At 43.9% G+C, this 16,974-nt stretch overlaps 1 protein-coding gene and 1 long non-coding RNA gene across 3 annotated transcripts in view; one reads left to right on the top strand and one right to left on the bottom strand.

The window, feature by feature from the left end:
- TWF2 (twinfilin actin binding protein 2) overlaps positions 1-16,974 on the top strand; it is a 56,396-nt gene that overhangs the window by 11,078 nt on the left and 28,344 nt on the right. For both annotated transcript variants that reach the window (XM_083429523.1, XM_083429524.1), the window contains exon 2: positions 6,380-6,457. In XM_083429523.1, coding sequence (XP_083285649.1) covers positions 6,380-6,457 — 78 coding nt within the window. The remainder of the gene's footprint in view (positions 1-6,379; positions 6,458-16,974) is intronic.
- On the bottom strand, positions 1,123-5,061 carry LOC310672434. The gene is made up of 2 exons (XR_014508574.1): positions 3,004-5,061; positions 1,123-1,449 (listed from the first exon to the last, which is right to left on the bottom strand). It is a non-coding gene; the product is annotated as an uncharacterized lncRNA (long non-coding RNA).

Genomic DNA, 16,974 nt, shown 5'->3' with positions numbered 1-16,974 from the left:
AGAGAGAGAGAGCACGAGAGCGAGAGCGAGCGCTCACTACTGTGGTGATGTTGTGTTGAAACTTTTAACACCATTGCTGGGTACTCCTTACAAAAGCTGGTGGTATGTCGACATGGAAGCTTTCCACCAAATGATGGTATTTATTTGTTTATTTCATAACATTTATGTACCACTTGATTGTAGTAAATAACCTCAAAGCGACTTGCAGATGCTAACCTCATCTTGGCCATAATGACCATGGCATGGAGTAGCCAACATACCAAGGCTGTTGTGATTAGAGACAGGTCTAGCGCAGGCCTCAGATAAGAAGAGTTTTTGGTGCGCACACAAAGGAAGCTGTTACTGAAGCTTAAATGTTAAGGAGCTTGCATTGTTTCATACCAACAAAGCTCTCTCTCTGCGTATCTATTTGGCTGCTTCTGCTCTTGCTTTTGGGCGGCGTCTGTAGTACAACAAAGGACAGGTGTCAATGCAGCAACTGGGGGAGAGTTGGGAGTGCCATGAAATAATGCTCAGAACAAGAACGCCTGAGGAGCAGCTAGTCAGGAGGTCAGGATGGCCTTACTTGGGAACCCTATAAGGCCACGACCTTCTGGGATTTGTTTTAGTCATAATACCAAATGTAGCACCTATTTCCTCAAACCCAGTGAATGGGAAACGAAAACAGCTACTTGAAGTCTCCTTAACATAAAGATTACGTCCAGAGAATGAAAGATTGATAGCCACAGGCTCAGATTTCCTGTCAGGAGGACAGAGTGACTTGACATACTCAGGAGGGCATTCATTTCAGGGTTCATATATTATTGATCCAGCTGGTGATGGGACATGAGATGATGGAGGAAAAGATGCTCATACTAAAACTTGGTCCACTCTTCTCCTGGTGTGGGGTACGTGTGAAAATATGATGCGATCACAGTTGTAAACAGTGAATTGGTGTAGCAGAAGTAGACTCAGGCAAATATGTCATAAATGTCAGGATATATTCATGCCCAGTTCACATTACAACAGGCAGGTGTGTTGAAATACATAATGAGGAAAAAACAGTCAATGGCAGAATATGCCAAATGAAAATAATTGCGTACTCTTCCCATCTTTGATTTAAATAAAGGTTCTCATTTGGAAATTCATGTTGTTATCATTAATTTATCTATCACTTACATGCCAGAGTGACTTGTAAGCAGTTTCCAACTATGAAATCAATTATAAAATACATACATAATTAAAATACACAACAAAACAACAATCATGACCTTCCTGAACAGGCATATGTAGTAACCAGTTGCTATAACAATGGAAACATATCAGTTAGCAACTAAATAAAGCCTTTACAGGGAATCCACCGGTAAGCATGATCCAAACTCTTGGTCATTCAGTTCATGTGCAACTGCTGAATTATATCTCCTTACAGACGGTGGACTTTTTTTTGTTTGTTTAGTGCTCTCTGCTCACCTGCAAGGAAACTAAGGCTGCAAAATTCCTTTCAAGCTAAAGAACAACACCAAGGATAAGGGCAGGAAATGGCACCGTAGGGGCATCAGGTTATTTCTGCTCCTGACGGAAGACTTGAATGTGATTTTTATTGTGATAAACTTTTGCAAGTCTCTTTGAGAAATATAGTGGTAGCTAGGCCAGTGTCACCCAGATATGTTGAACTCCAACTTCCATCAGCCCCAGCCAGCATGGCCAATGGGCAGGGATGATGGGAGTTGCAGTCTAGCTGGAAGACATGAGCAGGATTTAAGTATTCTATGTAAGTAAGTAAGTAAGTAAAAAAAAAAAAATAGTCGTCTGCTTCCTGTTCTGTTTTTGATCTTCTACTCCCAGTCTTACAGATATCTATTCTGATCCACAGTAGTTCCTGGGGGGGGGGGGACTTTTTAACTGCTTGCATATCTTGGGGTCTTCGAAGCAGAGTAAATAATTTTCCTTGGGCCACATCTGTGCTAAAACAGAGGGTTTTGATGTCCTGTGGTATGGAATAGATATGGCCTCTGGTGGTGGCTGGAGTTGATGAACCTGAGCCGTGCTGAGTGACGGCTCCTGCAGCCTTTCAAAGTTCCTCTGTATTAATAAGAGAAATTGTCATGGCTTCCTTTTGTAAAGCAACTCAAAAGGGTATCTTTGGAACGTTCACTCTCCACCTTTACAGCTGGCATTGTGTGTTAAGGTTCTCTGTTACTAAGTCTGATTAAAACTCTCCAGATTACAAAGGGCGCTTGTAATGAGCATTGGCAGCACAACACTGGGGAGCTTGGATCTAGTCAGGACCAAATAATTAATCCCTGTTTAATGCTGTGCTAGATGTCTTGCAGGCTGAGCAGTATCTTCCTTAGAAATAGGCATCTGATATGAGTGTACAAATCTACAGAACATACTAGAGAAGTAAGCTCCTAAGGTCACAGTTCTGGGCATTACATTTGACATTTGCCTGTAGGGCAAATATTTTAAGTTGTTGCATGTAGGTTTAGGGTTTGGGGATGGGGGGGGGGGCTGCTCCCAGAAGGAAAATCATTCCATGTTACTATCATGTTGTAGGGTCCTGTGAAAAGATAAAGTCTTGTCTCCTGAAAACAAAGGGAGGAACTGCATCCTTAAAAGCAGAGGAATGGATGAGGAATTTCTTGAACGGTGATGCTCCCAGCCTTTGCAGGAAAATGTTTCACTTGGGTGGGGCAGCACTCCTCTTAAAACTCACCCCCACAAGCAATATATTCACACACACAATGATGTCCCCAGGGCCATTGAATGGCTAATTCTACTCAAGCACAGGAGCAGTTGCGGCTTGCTTATGTACTGTTGCTGCAGCATCGCAGAGAGAAACACAAAAGACGGAGCAGGGAAAGGATGAGGAAAACCAAGGACTCGCCAGCTGCAAAGTGCCTGCTGCTACAACAGTATGGACTGTTGAGCTTGGTTTTTTGGGGGTGGGGGTGGAAAGAAGCAGGTTCACTCTTGGTCTGTGCAAGTGTAAGAGACCAATGTCTTAGGAAAGTGGAGACTTACTACAGGCTTCTGTGAAGCACAACTTCTCCAGCTCTATTTCCAGCAAACTGGGTCCGAGAGCATTGTACCTGAGGAATAAGGAAAGCCGTGTCAGCTGTAGAGGCTAGTGGTGCTTCAACTCTCAGCCAATGTGTCTTGAGTCACACCCAAAGGGGAGAGGTTTATAGGAAGCTGACTTGCACAAGTCAGACATTTTGTCTATACCAGAGTTTCCCAAACTTGGGTCTCCAGCGGTTTTTGGACTACAACTCCCATCATCCCTAGCTAGCAGGACCAGTGGTCACGGATGATGGGAATTGTAGTCCAAAAACAGCTGGAGACCCAAGTTTGAGAAACCCTGATCTACACAGATAGTAGCTCTCTAGGCTTTCAGGCAGGCAGGGGGTCTTTCCACAGTCTTCCTTGGAGATGCTGAGACCTTTTACATGCCAAGCATGTGCTCTTCCACTGAGCTATGGCCCTTCTCAAACAGCGTTGGAGCGAGTTAATTGTGGGCTGTGAGTGAGAGAGAGAGCCAGAAGAAGCTGTGTATGATAAAGTAAACCAGTGTGTGTTCACTTATGCACACAGCCAGAAGGGGGAAGTCCAGCTGTTAGGAGCAAGCAGTGACAATGCCTTTTAAGGTATTGTCACACACAGGCTTACATAGTCTTTCCTTTGCATCAGGCTGTATGAGTAATGAAAAATCTGCATTGGTAAAAGTATATATTGGATTACTTTGCTGCTTTGTGTGGTGAAATGCTTGTTTTGGGGTGCATTGCATGGCCAGTAAGATCAGCAAGGGTACATAGAAGGAGATCATCATGTAGGGATTTAGCATGAGCTAGCAAGGGTAGCCAATGTGGTGCCCTCCAAATGTTAGGAGACAACCCCTATATTCCCTGCCCAATAGCCATGCTGGCTGGGGCTGATGGGATTTGAAGTTCAGCAGCATTTGGAGGGCACCATGTTGGCTTTCCCTGAGTTAGTTTCATAAGTTAAAATGAATACTAGCGTATTGCATTAGTATTTAGGAGGCAATTGAGAGCCACCTTTAGATCCTGGTGCAATAGACTTCTCAGGAGGTGCCTCATCCAAAGGCACTCCTCTGCAATCTGTACCATTTGTAGCCCCAGGTAGATTCTAAGATCAGCGCTGCAGATCAGTGCTGTACGTTTATCTATCTTGTATTGGCTAAACATCACACAAGTTAATCTGTACCAAGGGTTTGCAGCCTTCTTTCCCAGCTGCTGCCATAACTGGAAGATTCAGCCAGGACAGGCTGTGACTGGCGAGATCAGAGTGAACAACAGTGAGACATCATTTCCCAAGACTTGCCTGGGCAGAGCCTGCAAACTGCCATTACTTTGGTTTTGTCTGGATTTTGCGTCAGTTGCCAATACATCCAGGTACCATATAATCATGGAAGACTGCAAGATCAGCGTCAACTTCTCCAAAGTAGTCCCACGAAAAGTTGCCTATGTTGTATTTGACTCCTGAAAAATCTAATTAAGAGGTAGGGAACCTTTTTGGCTTTAAGGGTCAGATAGCCACAAGCAATGTAGAATTGAACCCTGTCCTCCTGTCCATCAGCTGACGGACAGGTGAGTATGGTTTGGAGAAAATGGTCTTGCAGGCCAGATTGGACTCCAGTGGGCCAGAGGTTCCCCAGCTCTAATCTAATAGGATCAACAGGTTTCAGTTCCACCATGCTGATCTTGAAGCATAGATGGTGAATCATGGTAACAAATGCAGTAGCCTGGTGCAGAAATACACCTTGCTTTTCAAATCACGACAACTTCAAGAAAGCACATGCTAATGAGATTCCCTCTTAACCAGGGTTTGCCAACCTGATTCAAATGCCGGTTATGATGCAAATGTGGTGGGCTTTAGCCAAATTTGGTGCAGATATAGCACTAAACCACAGTTAAGTTTGATTAGGGAAGGGAATGGAGGGGCAATGCATGCTGGAGAGGAGTAGAGGGAGGGTGCATTCCTGAAGCCAGCTGCTGATTTGTACACCATGGTTAGCAGAGAACCAGCATTATGGGTCCAGTACACAAGTTGCCGTAAACCAAAGTATAACTTATTGGCACAGCGTTGGTGCCTAAAGAGGTTCTCACGCCCACTCTGCTTCCTCCTTTTTTAACTGTGCAAAACTGCAGCTAAGTCAAACTGGGGTTCATGCTTGAGGTCTCTTCTCCTTAGTCATGACCAAATCTTGTGGTTAAGGAGGAGAGACCTGTGCAACCCTTGGCTTGGAGGACACACAAGTCAGACCTTGGCTTAGTAGCTGCGCCACTCTGAGCTAAAAATTCTGGGAAGGAGTAAAGTGAGCATGGTTGCATATTTGGGAGCCTCCATGCTAAGTTGTAGTTTGGCTTAGCGTTATGTGAAAATTTGGCCTCTGCCAGGTCAGAGAATCAGATGTTTTCCAGGGCTGCCTTGTTTACTCAATTATTTCAATTGTTCTAATTACACAGTGAAGCTAATGAGCCTTTAATTCCTACTTAGCTAGTTTATCTTTTACTATCACTTGTTCTCACAGGGAAATGCATGGCCTGTAAAATGCAATTCCTGCCAGCCAGCTCACCTAGAGCTGTTGTATCCATGTTTGGTGAGCAGGATGAAAGGGTTTGGCAGATGACATCATCTTCAACCAAAGTAACTCAAATCCTTCCTGCCGTCCATAAAGGTGACATTATCTGTTGTTGTCGGCAACACACAACCCAACAGGTTTTTCATTTGGCAAGCATCTGCGGCCTCGCCGAGAACTTTGCTGGCTTCTCTTCTCTCGGGTTCATAGCATATTATCCTTCAAGGGTCGACATAGGACAGGCAGAGGGCGAATGCCAGAGCAGCTCCAGTTCCGATTCCTATAAATGTCTGGCTGGCTGTTTGCTTGGCAGCTCACTGGTGGGGGGGGGGGTGTCACATGTTTCTGGTTGGGGCATCTAAAGCAAAACATCGTCATTGCAAGAGCAAAAACAGTGCTGCCTCTGCCCATCATCACTCCTAATCCCAGCAGGCTCCTTTCCCTCTGCCCTGTGTATACATCAGGATGCACTGTATATTTAATAAACTGTCACCTGAGCCCACCCTGCCTTTGCAAGCCAAACTATCTGCTAAATTTGGGATATTATGTTCGCTCAAGCCAAGTATCAAGTTCTTTCGATCACATGCGCTCCCTCCCAGCCGGTATTTAACTCTGAAACTTCTGTGAGAGTTAATACTTCACCACACAGTCGATCAGAGCAACTGAAATCTTTCTTCTTTTTGAAAAAAACTCTACTAGTTCTTTCTCCTTTTTCTTTTTCCTTTACCTTGTTTTGAAGAGTGGAATAAAGTTTGGGTTTCCCTTTTCAGATCCTGATCAATATGTTTCTGATTCTTTTAGCCACAACAGAATTAAAGGATTTTTTTGCCAAGGCCCGGAACGGTTCAGTCCGCCTCATCAAAATCGTCATCGAGGATGGTAAGTTTTACATTGATTTTGTGTTGTTGTCTTTTGGTGTCAGCTTCTTCAGTTGTGTACCAGTGGTAGAAAAGCAGGATACAAAATTAACAAATAAATATTTCTTCGCTTCATTAATCTGGCTGCCACCAGTCAACTTGGGCAGGGTGGGTGGCTGGCCTAGAGCTACCCAGAGGAAGATTCTAGTGGAAGCTTCTGGAATGCATTACCTCAAGAATCCACACAACTTTAATTTTAAAAGAACAGTAGGTTTTATCCTTATTTGGGGTTTTTTTGGTTGCCAGTGAAGTTTCCTTTGGGACATACTGTGAACCCCTTCATATTTTGAACAACTTTTCCCATGAAGGTGCTTGCTGATATTTTTGTGAAGCAACAGACTGGAGTCCCATTAGATGGAATAAGATACTTGCTGTCTGGCCAAAGTGAGGTGGCCGTGTAGACTGTTCTGTTCATGGGGCCATTTTCTGGGTGCTTTCAAAATCTGTTTCCTGTGCAATGTAAATAAAAGGTTGTAGTCAATGTTAGCCATTGGAGTGTCTGATATGGTGGCAGTTGAAAACTTGTCTAACAAAAGAAGCACGGGATAGAATCTAATGGGTGCCCTTGTGGTAGTGAGAAGGATTTTGATCCACTTATAGAAGAGGACAGGAAGCAATTTGCACTGATTCCTCTTCCCCTGTTCCTATTGTTCCTGAAAGCCAACTCAAGAAAGTTGAGGGACCCTCCAGAACAGGGTGGGAGAAGTCTGGGAGTTGGTGGGCTGCAGAGGGAAAGGAAGATTGGCAAAAATTGTTTCCCCTGTTCTTCCATTAGGTGACTCCTCCAATAGATTCCAGCCTAATTCTCTAGTAATGACTACAGGTGCTGCTGTTTTGCATGGCTGCTATGGAACAACTCTCAGCCAGTAGATAACTGAACCACTTACAGATTAATCCCCATCTAGTGTGTAGGCTTCTCCTGTGAAACTCCTTCTTTCTTTAACCCATAGTTGGGGAACCTCTGACCCTACAGATGATGCTCAACTACATCAACCGTCATCCCTGATAGGCTGCATCCACATGGTAGTTTATTCTGTTCCCTCGTGTTTCCCTAACTGGTAAATTCCACATTGTATTTGACACAGATATGAAATAGAAGTCACTTCTGGAAATCTAAGGGAATGTAGGGGAAGCTCAGCACTCTTTTCCATGTTAATTGCTTTCAGAAAAAAATCTGTTTGCATTAACTCAGAACACTGCAGGAGTGAAGTGATGGAATTTGGGGCAGTATACCAGCATACGGTTCCTTCTTGCTCTTTTCATGAGGGAATAGAAGCATGCCTGAGTGGAAAGGATGGGTGAATAGTAATGTCCAGTCATTCTCATTGTGTCACACCACGCTCACTGGTGCGAATGAAATTTAGCACGGCAGGCCAGTATATGGGCCAAAAGCTATAATTCTATAATGCAACAGGTACTGCAGTATGAAAGGAACCTTAGAAAATGAGACAGAAGCACTAGCATTATAATCAGATAGACCAGGGGTCAGCAAACTTTTTCAGCAGGGGACCGGTCCACTGTCCCTCAGACCTTGTGGGGGGCCGGACTATATTTTGGGAAAAAAAATGAACAAATTCCGATGCCCTATGTATTTTAAATAAAAGCACACATTCTACTCCTGTAAAAACACCAGTCAGGCTCCACAAATAACCCAGAGATGCATTTTAAATAAAAGGACACATTCTACTCATGTAAAAAGATGCTGATTCCTGGACCATCTGCGGGCTGGATTTAGAAGGCGATTGGGCCGGATCTGGCCCCCAGGCCTTAGTTTGCCTACCCATGAGATAGACCAATATAATATTCCCCACATGCATGCACCAATAATTGGCTATGCTAGTGGAGGCTGATGGGAGTTTGAGTCCAACAACGGTTGGAGGGCCTAAAGGTCAGGGCTGCTGAAGTCTTACGAAACTCCACATCCTTTGTGCTGTCTCTCTTGGAAAGATAGCTCAGAATCAGTCGCCAAATATTTCCCTTTTAGAAGCTAGTTTTTGGATTGGCTTACTAAAATGCAAGCATGTCAAGGACAAGGCTACACTAAAGTCTTTCTCCGTGACTTACTAGGGTACTGTATGGAGGTAATATTTTGACTGAAGAAGCATTAATTTATATGAACCTGCAGCTTCAAGTGGGATGGTCCACATACAAGTTTTATCCCTCATTGAGAAATAGCTTTTGTTTTTCCCAGCAAGTGATTCTTGCTTACTCGATATCAGTTACATTCCAATGGGAAGGCATTCCCTTCTCTGCTCTCACTGTTTTCTACTCCTCTTTTCCCTGCCGCTGCCCACCAGCTGTTTCTTCCAATTTAGTTTTATTATCTCCATGACTCTCACGTGCTGGTGACTCTCATCAGCTGATGAGAATCGGGATGGTGAGATTAGTGCATGAATATGGACTGGTCAGGGGTTTTCCAGGCAAGAAGCTTAGTTATGTCTAAGGTAAAAGGTAAAGGACCCCTGGATGGTTAAATCCAGTCAAAGGCAACTATGGGGTTGTGGTGCTCATCTCGCTTTCAGGCCGAGGGAACCGGTGTTTGTCCACAGACAGTTTTCTGGGTCATGTGGCCAGCATGACTAAACTGCTTCTGGTGCAACGGAACTTCGTGACAGAAACCAGAGCGCACGGAAACGCTGTTTACCTTCCCACCACAGCAGTACCTATTTATCTACTCACACTGGCATGCTTTCAAACTGCTAGGTTGATAGAAGCTGGGACAGAGCAACGGGAGCTCACTCCATCACAGGGATTCGAACCACCAACCTTCTGATCGGCAAGCCCAAGAGGCTCAATGGTTTAGACCACAGTGCCACCCGCATCCCTAGTTGTGTCTACAGCTAAATAAATACCCATGATCCAAATATCTGAATTGTTAGATGGCTCCCATGAAAATATGTACCACTAATGTAGCCAACTAATTGACTTTGGTTGTCTCCAAATCTACTTGAGCTTATCCAGCAGTTCAGGAAAGATGGAGATCTTGTGGTTAGTCAAAAGTTAATAGCATTTCATTGCTGCTCCCACTTGAGTCACTGGCCTTGGGAAGGCAATCTGAAGTCTGCTTCTGCTTCTAGAATTTTCCAGAAGAGGACTCTGGAACTAGTGGTTGATTACTTTGTGTGGAAAAACTCTGTGATGCTTCAATTTCATGATCTTTAGAAACATTATGCCTCCTAAGCAGCTTACTAGGATGATCCTTGCATGTGTGTATATCTATATGTCTATGTATCTGTCTGTCTATTTATCTAACAAACATTATTCTGTATATGAGAAACATGCCCTCTCTTTCCTCCCAGCATAGGTGATTCAGTGTTAGGCTTTTTAGAACCAGGGAATACTCATGGATGGATGCGGCATAGGAATCCGCACACTTAGTCATGGCTGGCTTGAGGTATATTTATATATGTGACGCGTTGCTGTAAAACTTGAGGGAGGCCTGCATAAAAGGAATTTTCCTCTTGAGTCTTTCCGTCTTCTATATTTGGTGAAGAGCAATTGCCAGGGGCACCAAGGATGTCTCCGTGGGAGAGAGGAGATTAAAATTTAGATCATTAACTTTGTTTCAGAGATTCTGTACTCTGTAGTAGTGAGGAAAGGGGAAGATACTCCTCTTGTTGAAGGTTTTTTAAAGCAAACTTTTTTTTCAGCCTGGGAAGGGGAGGGGGTCGAATTATTGTACGGAGAACCTTCCTGGAGACCTCATACGGGTGGTAGGCAGCGCCAGATGCAAAAGTAGGGAGAACAGCAGTTGCGACTCTTCCTTTTGTGTAGTTTCGCTATATCCCAGCCACACAGTCCAGAGGTTTCTGCCTACACACACCTCTCTACCGTCCAGGTGAAGAAGAAGCATCATCACAGTTCAGACACATTCTGGCCGCACTGTTCTTTCATTATGTGGGGGGTGCATTGAAATCCCCGTCTTCTGCACTATCCATGACAGCAGGATTCCTTTCGTGCAAAATAGTCTGGCTCAACTGACGAGAACATTTTCTACAGTGTGCTTGTAAGAGCAGGAACTTTCTTGTTTACCGACTCATGCCAGATTTTTATTTTTATTTTACTTGAAGCTTTCTCCTTTGCTGGCGCCTGCTCTCTTCTCATTCCTCGGGCCTCCTGTTGCTCAATATGGCAGTGCTTCTTGACTCATTGCCTAAGCCGCATAAGACTTTTTGATGCTTTTCTTGTCCTCGCTGCTGATGCTGTTTTCTTCTTCTTCTTCTTCTCATTTTGATGCAACTGCTTCTAATGATGGGATCTCCGGGTTTTGAGAAGCAACTTGAAAATGGCCTGATGTGCATTAAGAGTATTATGGATGGCCCCTGAAATGCAGCACTGCAAAAATAATGTTTTTGGAAATAATTTACATTTCCTCTCAGTGTGTGTGTGAACATCCAAAGGTACTTTAGCAGAGCAGAAAAGCAGATGTACTAGTAACAAGAGAAGGAGCTCTGAAAGAATGGTTTGCATGAAATGAGGTTTTAATGGCTGCTGGTGTGTGTGCGTGTGTGGGATCACATTTTTTCCATTTCTAGAATGGAAAGCCCCAGTCTTTACGGCCTTTCTATGACTCGGCTTGAAGGAAGGGTTGATCTTTTGGGCATCTTTCTAAATGGCAGTGCAATGATCTCCTTAAAAGGAACCACAGATTTCATAATCCTCTTTGGTCATTTCAAATGTTTTTATAGCTTGTCAGTTTCTTATGGAAGACACCACTTGTGAAATAAATGGTTTTAAAGCTTTCATTTTCAGCACTTAAAAAAAAAAAAATGTAATGAGCTTCTGTGATGCCCACAAAGTTCAGTGTGAAATCTACTGTCCCCACTCTCCGTCCATGTTGTTTGGCATGGCCAGTCCCCCAGCAGATTTGCTCCTGGGCTCCTTGCATTCAGGAATTCCGTCCAGCAATAGCTTTTTGCCACAGAGATACAGTAAAGGTCACAGGAACGTGAGAAGCTCCTTTAAACCAATTGGGCTGCCCAGCTCAACACCAACTGACAGTGGCTTGTCAGGGTTTCCTGAAGAAGCTTTTCCCAGCCCTGCCTGGAGACACAAGGGATTGAACATGAACCCTTTTTGGGGGAAATCTTTTTAGGGACACTTAGGCAGCTCTCAAAAAGTGTCTGTGTGAACAGCACTTACAATGCTGGGTGGTGTGGTTTTTTTGCCAGATGACGGTTAAGGAATACAGTTTATATCATTTACAGTGAACATCTTTTTGGTAGAGCTTGTATTCCAGCTGTGTCCTATGTAGACTTATTCCAATGAGTTTAGCAGTCATTGCAGACAAACGGAAGTGGCAACCTCTTTACATGCAGGGAAGTAAAACCCACTGAACCCAGTGAGCCTTATTTCAGGGAAGACATGCAAAATTTTGCACTGTAAGGGACTTAGAAGGCTGTTTGACTTCCTGCCCTTGCTAATATCCCACACTCATGCTAGTGTAAAATTACCCTGCTCACTATCCTAGCATCGCCTATCCTGCACTCCATTTGTGAGGCAAGTTATTTATTCTCTAAATGCATAAACTATGATTGGGTGTAAAAGTTTAGGTTTGCTAAAGAAGCCAACCTTCCCCTTGGCAGACTGAACGATTCCAAAATGAAAGGTGTGGCTTTAAGACTCTTCTCCTCCAACCACAGTGCTAAGCTGGGAAATATGCCTTCCAGTTACCTCAGAAACATCTCTTCTAGGGGAAAAAAAGAAAAGGAAAAAGAAGGAAGCAATTTAGAGCAAAGATGGTAAAGAAGAGCATTTCATGTGTTTCAGGTGCGAAGAACCTTTGGTCCTTCAGATGTTGTTGCTATTGCTACTCCTGATTTACTAAACACCTTCTAAATCACAATCTCACATAAGATAATTAAAAAACGGTTGAAAACACAAAAGCAGCAAACACTGTTAAAACAAGGCAAAAACAGTAAGAAGTAGATGCTTGTGGTAAAAACCTCATAATCCAGCTGGGAAAGCCAAAGTCAGAACATAAGAAGAAGAAGAAGAGTTTGGATTTGATATCCCGCTTTATCACTACCCGAAGGAGTCTCAAAGCGGCTAACATTCTCCTTTCCCTTCCTCCCCCACAACAAACACTCTGTGAGGTGAGTGGGGCTGAGAGATGTCAAAGAAGTGTGACTAGCCCAAGGTCACCCAGCAGCTGCATGTGGAGGAGCGGAGACACGAACCCGGTTCCCCAGATTACGAATCCACCGCTCTGAACCACTACACCACACTGGCTCTCATAAATGAAGTCATAAATGACTTCAATTGATTCCAGAAAGTGCAGACAGCTGGCCGCTGTTATATCTCGACAGGGATGCTATTCCACAGAAGAGGGGCAGTTGCGCTAAAAGCCCTGCTCTGAATTACTGTGGAGGAGGCTTCTGAGCACTTTGTAACCTGCAGGAGAAATTTCACCACAGACCATAGCAATCTACTGGATGGATAAGGGATAAGACAGTCTCTCACGTAACCCGGTCCAGAGCTATGTAGGGCCTTATACCATGAACTGGGCCTCATAGCAGACAGGCAGACAGTGCAAATCCTGCAAGCACATTGTCTTCTCCCACAAACAACCTAGTTGCTGTGCTGTGCATCTGATCAAGGACCAAGGTAGCCCCACATACAGTGCATTGCAGTAATCCAATTGTAGTGAGGTTACCACGTTTGCTCCCATCAGTGCAATTATGGCTAGTGGCCAGGGATGATGAGAGTTGTAGTTCAGCAACATCTGGCGCTCCAGAGGTTCCCCACACCTGACGTATATGGTTTGCTTTTTTACTTGTTGGGTAAAGCAAATCCAGGATTTGCTGGGATCAGATCAGGCTTGTGACATGAAGGATGAGGACTTCTGCTTCCTTTCTCCCCTTGTTGGATAAACCACCCTTCCATTTTTGGGATGCAGCGGCTAACATTTTGTTAATTAAACCTGGATGCAAGCGCTGAGGAAGGGGGGGATGGAGCTTGTGGCCCCCTTGCTTTTCTCCCAGCCACTAAGCTGTGGCTTATCAAACTGCGAATTGAGCATCCAAACCTGCCCACTGTGTGTCCTTCCTTTTCTGCACTTGCATGCAGAGGTGTGATTCCTTTCACGTCTCTCAAACCCCTGCCAAACAGCTTTATTACTTAACTTGAATTATGAGGCCTAATTTAACTACTATTCTAGGCAGTGATGATAGCATGTTAGGGGTTTGTGACTGAAATCCTAGTTGGAACATGACAGTAGCTATGCAGAATGCAACATGGAAAAGCAATTTGAATTTGCCTGCTGTCAAGTTTAAACTGAGTTGGAGAGAGTGCAAAGTGTGCCCCTCTTCACTCTGTTTATAATTTTATAGACTTTATAATGGTTTTCTCCCTTAGTTCTCTCCTAAAGGTTTCAGGCTTTTCAATCTTCCCTCCTAGGAAGAGTGTCCCATCCCTTTTACTGCTTTAATTAAACTTTCCTTTATCGTTTGAGTAGTGATTGGCTTTAGAACCACACAGTGTACGGAACATGCCTGTACTGTGCAGTTGCATAGAAGCATTTATAATTAATTCCTTTTATTTTTAGTGATTTTTACCTAATAAAGTCTAACATGGAAGTTGCATTCTTTTCCATTGTCTCTCTGCAAAAGGTTGATATTTCGAGTGAGCTTTCCATTAATGACCCAGATACCTCATTCCTTGCTGACCCAATTTAGATCCCTAAGTAGTGCCTATGTAGCAACAGGAGCATTTTCCCCTAATGCGTATCACTTACAGGAAATCTCATTTGCCGTTCCGTTGCACTTTCAACTGGTTTAAAGACCTGCCCTCCTGAAGAAAAGAATAACGTAGTGCTTTGATAGTTCTCATCGTCAGTCTCGCCAAGAACACCCTGAAGGCCTGTGCTTGAAAATACAATCCACTTATTCCATTGTGCTCTTCACCTTAGACTGCCGGGTTACTGGATTACTATCCCGGAGCCCTAACAAGAGGATGAACCTGTGAATCACAGTAATTGATATCGGGCCTGGTGCCAGCAGTCAGCCAGACTGGACACTGACAAAGACCTGCCAGGACTCACAAAGGCCTGACCTCCAACCCCCTTGCTCACTGCCTTTATAAACACCCTCTTTTTAGCAGCTGGCTACCTCACCCAGAATGCCTGGCTCTGAGAGGGAGACCCTTGGCCTTCTCCCAGGGTCCTGGTGGCAGAGAAGGGGCCAGCGCTGCTGCTGCTGCTATTGTGGTGGCAAATAATTTTTTTAAAGTAACAAAGCAGGGAGGAGAATTGGTGGCGCTGTTGCCACAAAGAGGAAGATTGGTCTCAGGGAGGGACATCAGCCAAACTGTACCGAGGACCTACTGCCGTATGGCAGTGGTCCTGATTGACGTCTTAGGCATGTTGGGAATGTAAGCTTACATTTTAAGGACCCACTTGAAAGCTGTCTGCTCTCGTTTATCCATGTGTTTTGTCGCACTTGTCAGGTTGTTGCCATGCTAGCATTTAGGGTTAATGTTCTTTGCTCATGTGACCCTGGTAGATTATTACTTAGGATTTCAACACAAGGTAGGGCTCTCATGGGGTGAGTAAGCATGGAGCTTATTATAGATTTTGATGAAGTTTTGCCCTCTTGATGACTCTTCCATCTGCTGAGAGTGTGTGTGACACAGATCAAACATTTATTAGAAAATGGGACATGTACAAAAAAAAATTCTTCAGGACTATTGTAAGTGGCAGGCCTTGAAGGACTTTTGTGGCATGATGGATAATTAACAAAAGAAAATGAAAACAAACAGTGTGCTAGATAGATTAAGTTGTAGATGCATGGTGGGGTTAGAAATGCAAGAAGAATTTATTGTTATATGATGTAACAAATATTACCATTTTCTTTTCTTTCTTCTGGACAAATCTTTTGTTTGTTGTTTCCTTTTAGTTTCAATAAAGCATTTAATAATGATAAAAAAGAGTGTGTGTGTGATATCATATAGGTTGGGCTGTGACCAGTTATTGACAAGCTTTATTAACTAATCAGCTATTTAGTTTGTATTTTGTGTGCTAGATGGCTGAGTAGAGAGAGAGATGGGAGGTTTTTTATTTGTGTTGAGTAGGGAACGGGGGGGGGGGTGTCCCTTCTATTTCATATTAGGGTTCAGAGATGGCATGAATGACAGAAATATCTGCCTCTCCTCAAGCCATCTTGTATATGAACAGTGTTGGGAGGCAGGCAGCATGTGAGCCGAAGACTTGCTCTTGCATCCTTCCTGAGGCACATAGAACAGACACACCAGAGCTATGTAGCTGGGTAGTTAAAAAAGTATTCTTCTTTAGAGCAGTTTTATGTCTGCAATGATCAGGTCTTTCCTATTGCCACAGCCCTGAATAATGTTTGTTATTTCTAATCTCGGTGCTTTTAAGAATTAATTTCTTAACTTCCCTTTGAACCTCAAGGTCAGGGTGTGCCCAGTGTAGCTTTAGCTTCTAGCACAGTAACAAAGTCTGCCTGCGGCTTGTAGATTGGAAGGGCTGTGGTTCCAAACTGAGAAAGAAGTTCCTGGGTATCCGCAGGGTGAAGTGAGTCACAAAAGCTTGTATTGGTTCCAGTGGAGCTTAGAACTTAAATCCAGTCTTTTGAATCTTTACAAAAACCTTAAAAAATGTGAAGTGGGAGCAGTAGGAGTTGGGATGGGGGCAGTGATGCCACTACCAGGGTCCCAAGTTAAATGGCAGGAGATAAGGTAAAAGCCAGATTGTGAAAGCAGCAAGCCACGTGGCAAGAAAAGCACCAATGTGGGTAGTGGCTGTTAAATCCGAAACCTGAGTGTGACCAGAAGTGTTAGAGACACTCAGATCTCTGCAGAATCCCCTCCCCCCCAAATCAGCTATAGTTCTTATGCTTTTTGAACAAGCTATGTTCATGCCTTTTGTACATGCCTAACAAATGATAACTTGACGGGGTCTTTACCCTGATTCCCAGCCACTTCCTACTTTGCACACTGAATCTGTCAGCAATCAAGTGTTCAGCAAATCTGGCTTTACAGTGCAGTGCCTTCTGCTGAGAACACCAGCTCTCCACACCCCAAAGTCTATACAGGAAGTAAGAGTTCCTTTTGGCTCAGTCTGTCGTTCTTCGTTTTGCAGAACAGAAGAGCAATGAGCAGCTTAATTCAGGTTTAAGAAGCAGAGCAGCCTTCTGTTGACTGGTGGTACATAAGAGCATAAGAAGAGAGAGCCCTGCTGAATCAGGCCACCTAGTCCAGTCGCCTATGGGAAGTCTGCAAACAGGCCTTGAGCGCATTGTGGGTAGTAGCCATCCTCAATAAATTTGTCTCACACTCTTTTAAAGCCATCCAAGTCAGTGACCATCACTATATCTGGTGGGAGCAAATTCCACTGTGTGAAGAAGTACGTCTTTTTTTACGTCCTAAATATTCCAACATTCAATTTCATTGGATGGTGCTGGGTTCTGGTATTGTACAAGAGGGAGAAAAACTTATCCTGAACCTTTTCCAGATTTACAG

This window comes from Podarcis tiliguerta, assembly GCF_965153285.1.
Source record: "Podarcis tiliguerta genome assembly, chromosome: 2".
Classification (NCBI taxonomy): Eukaryota; Metazoa; Chordata; class Lepidosauria; order Squamata; family Lacertidae; genus Podarcis; species Podarcis tiliguerta.
The sequence above is the reverse complement of the archived record's forward strand: the minus strand, read 5'-3'. Positions and strand labels throughout refer to the sequence as shown.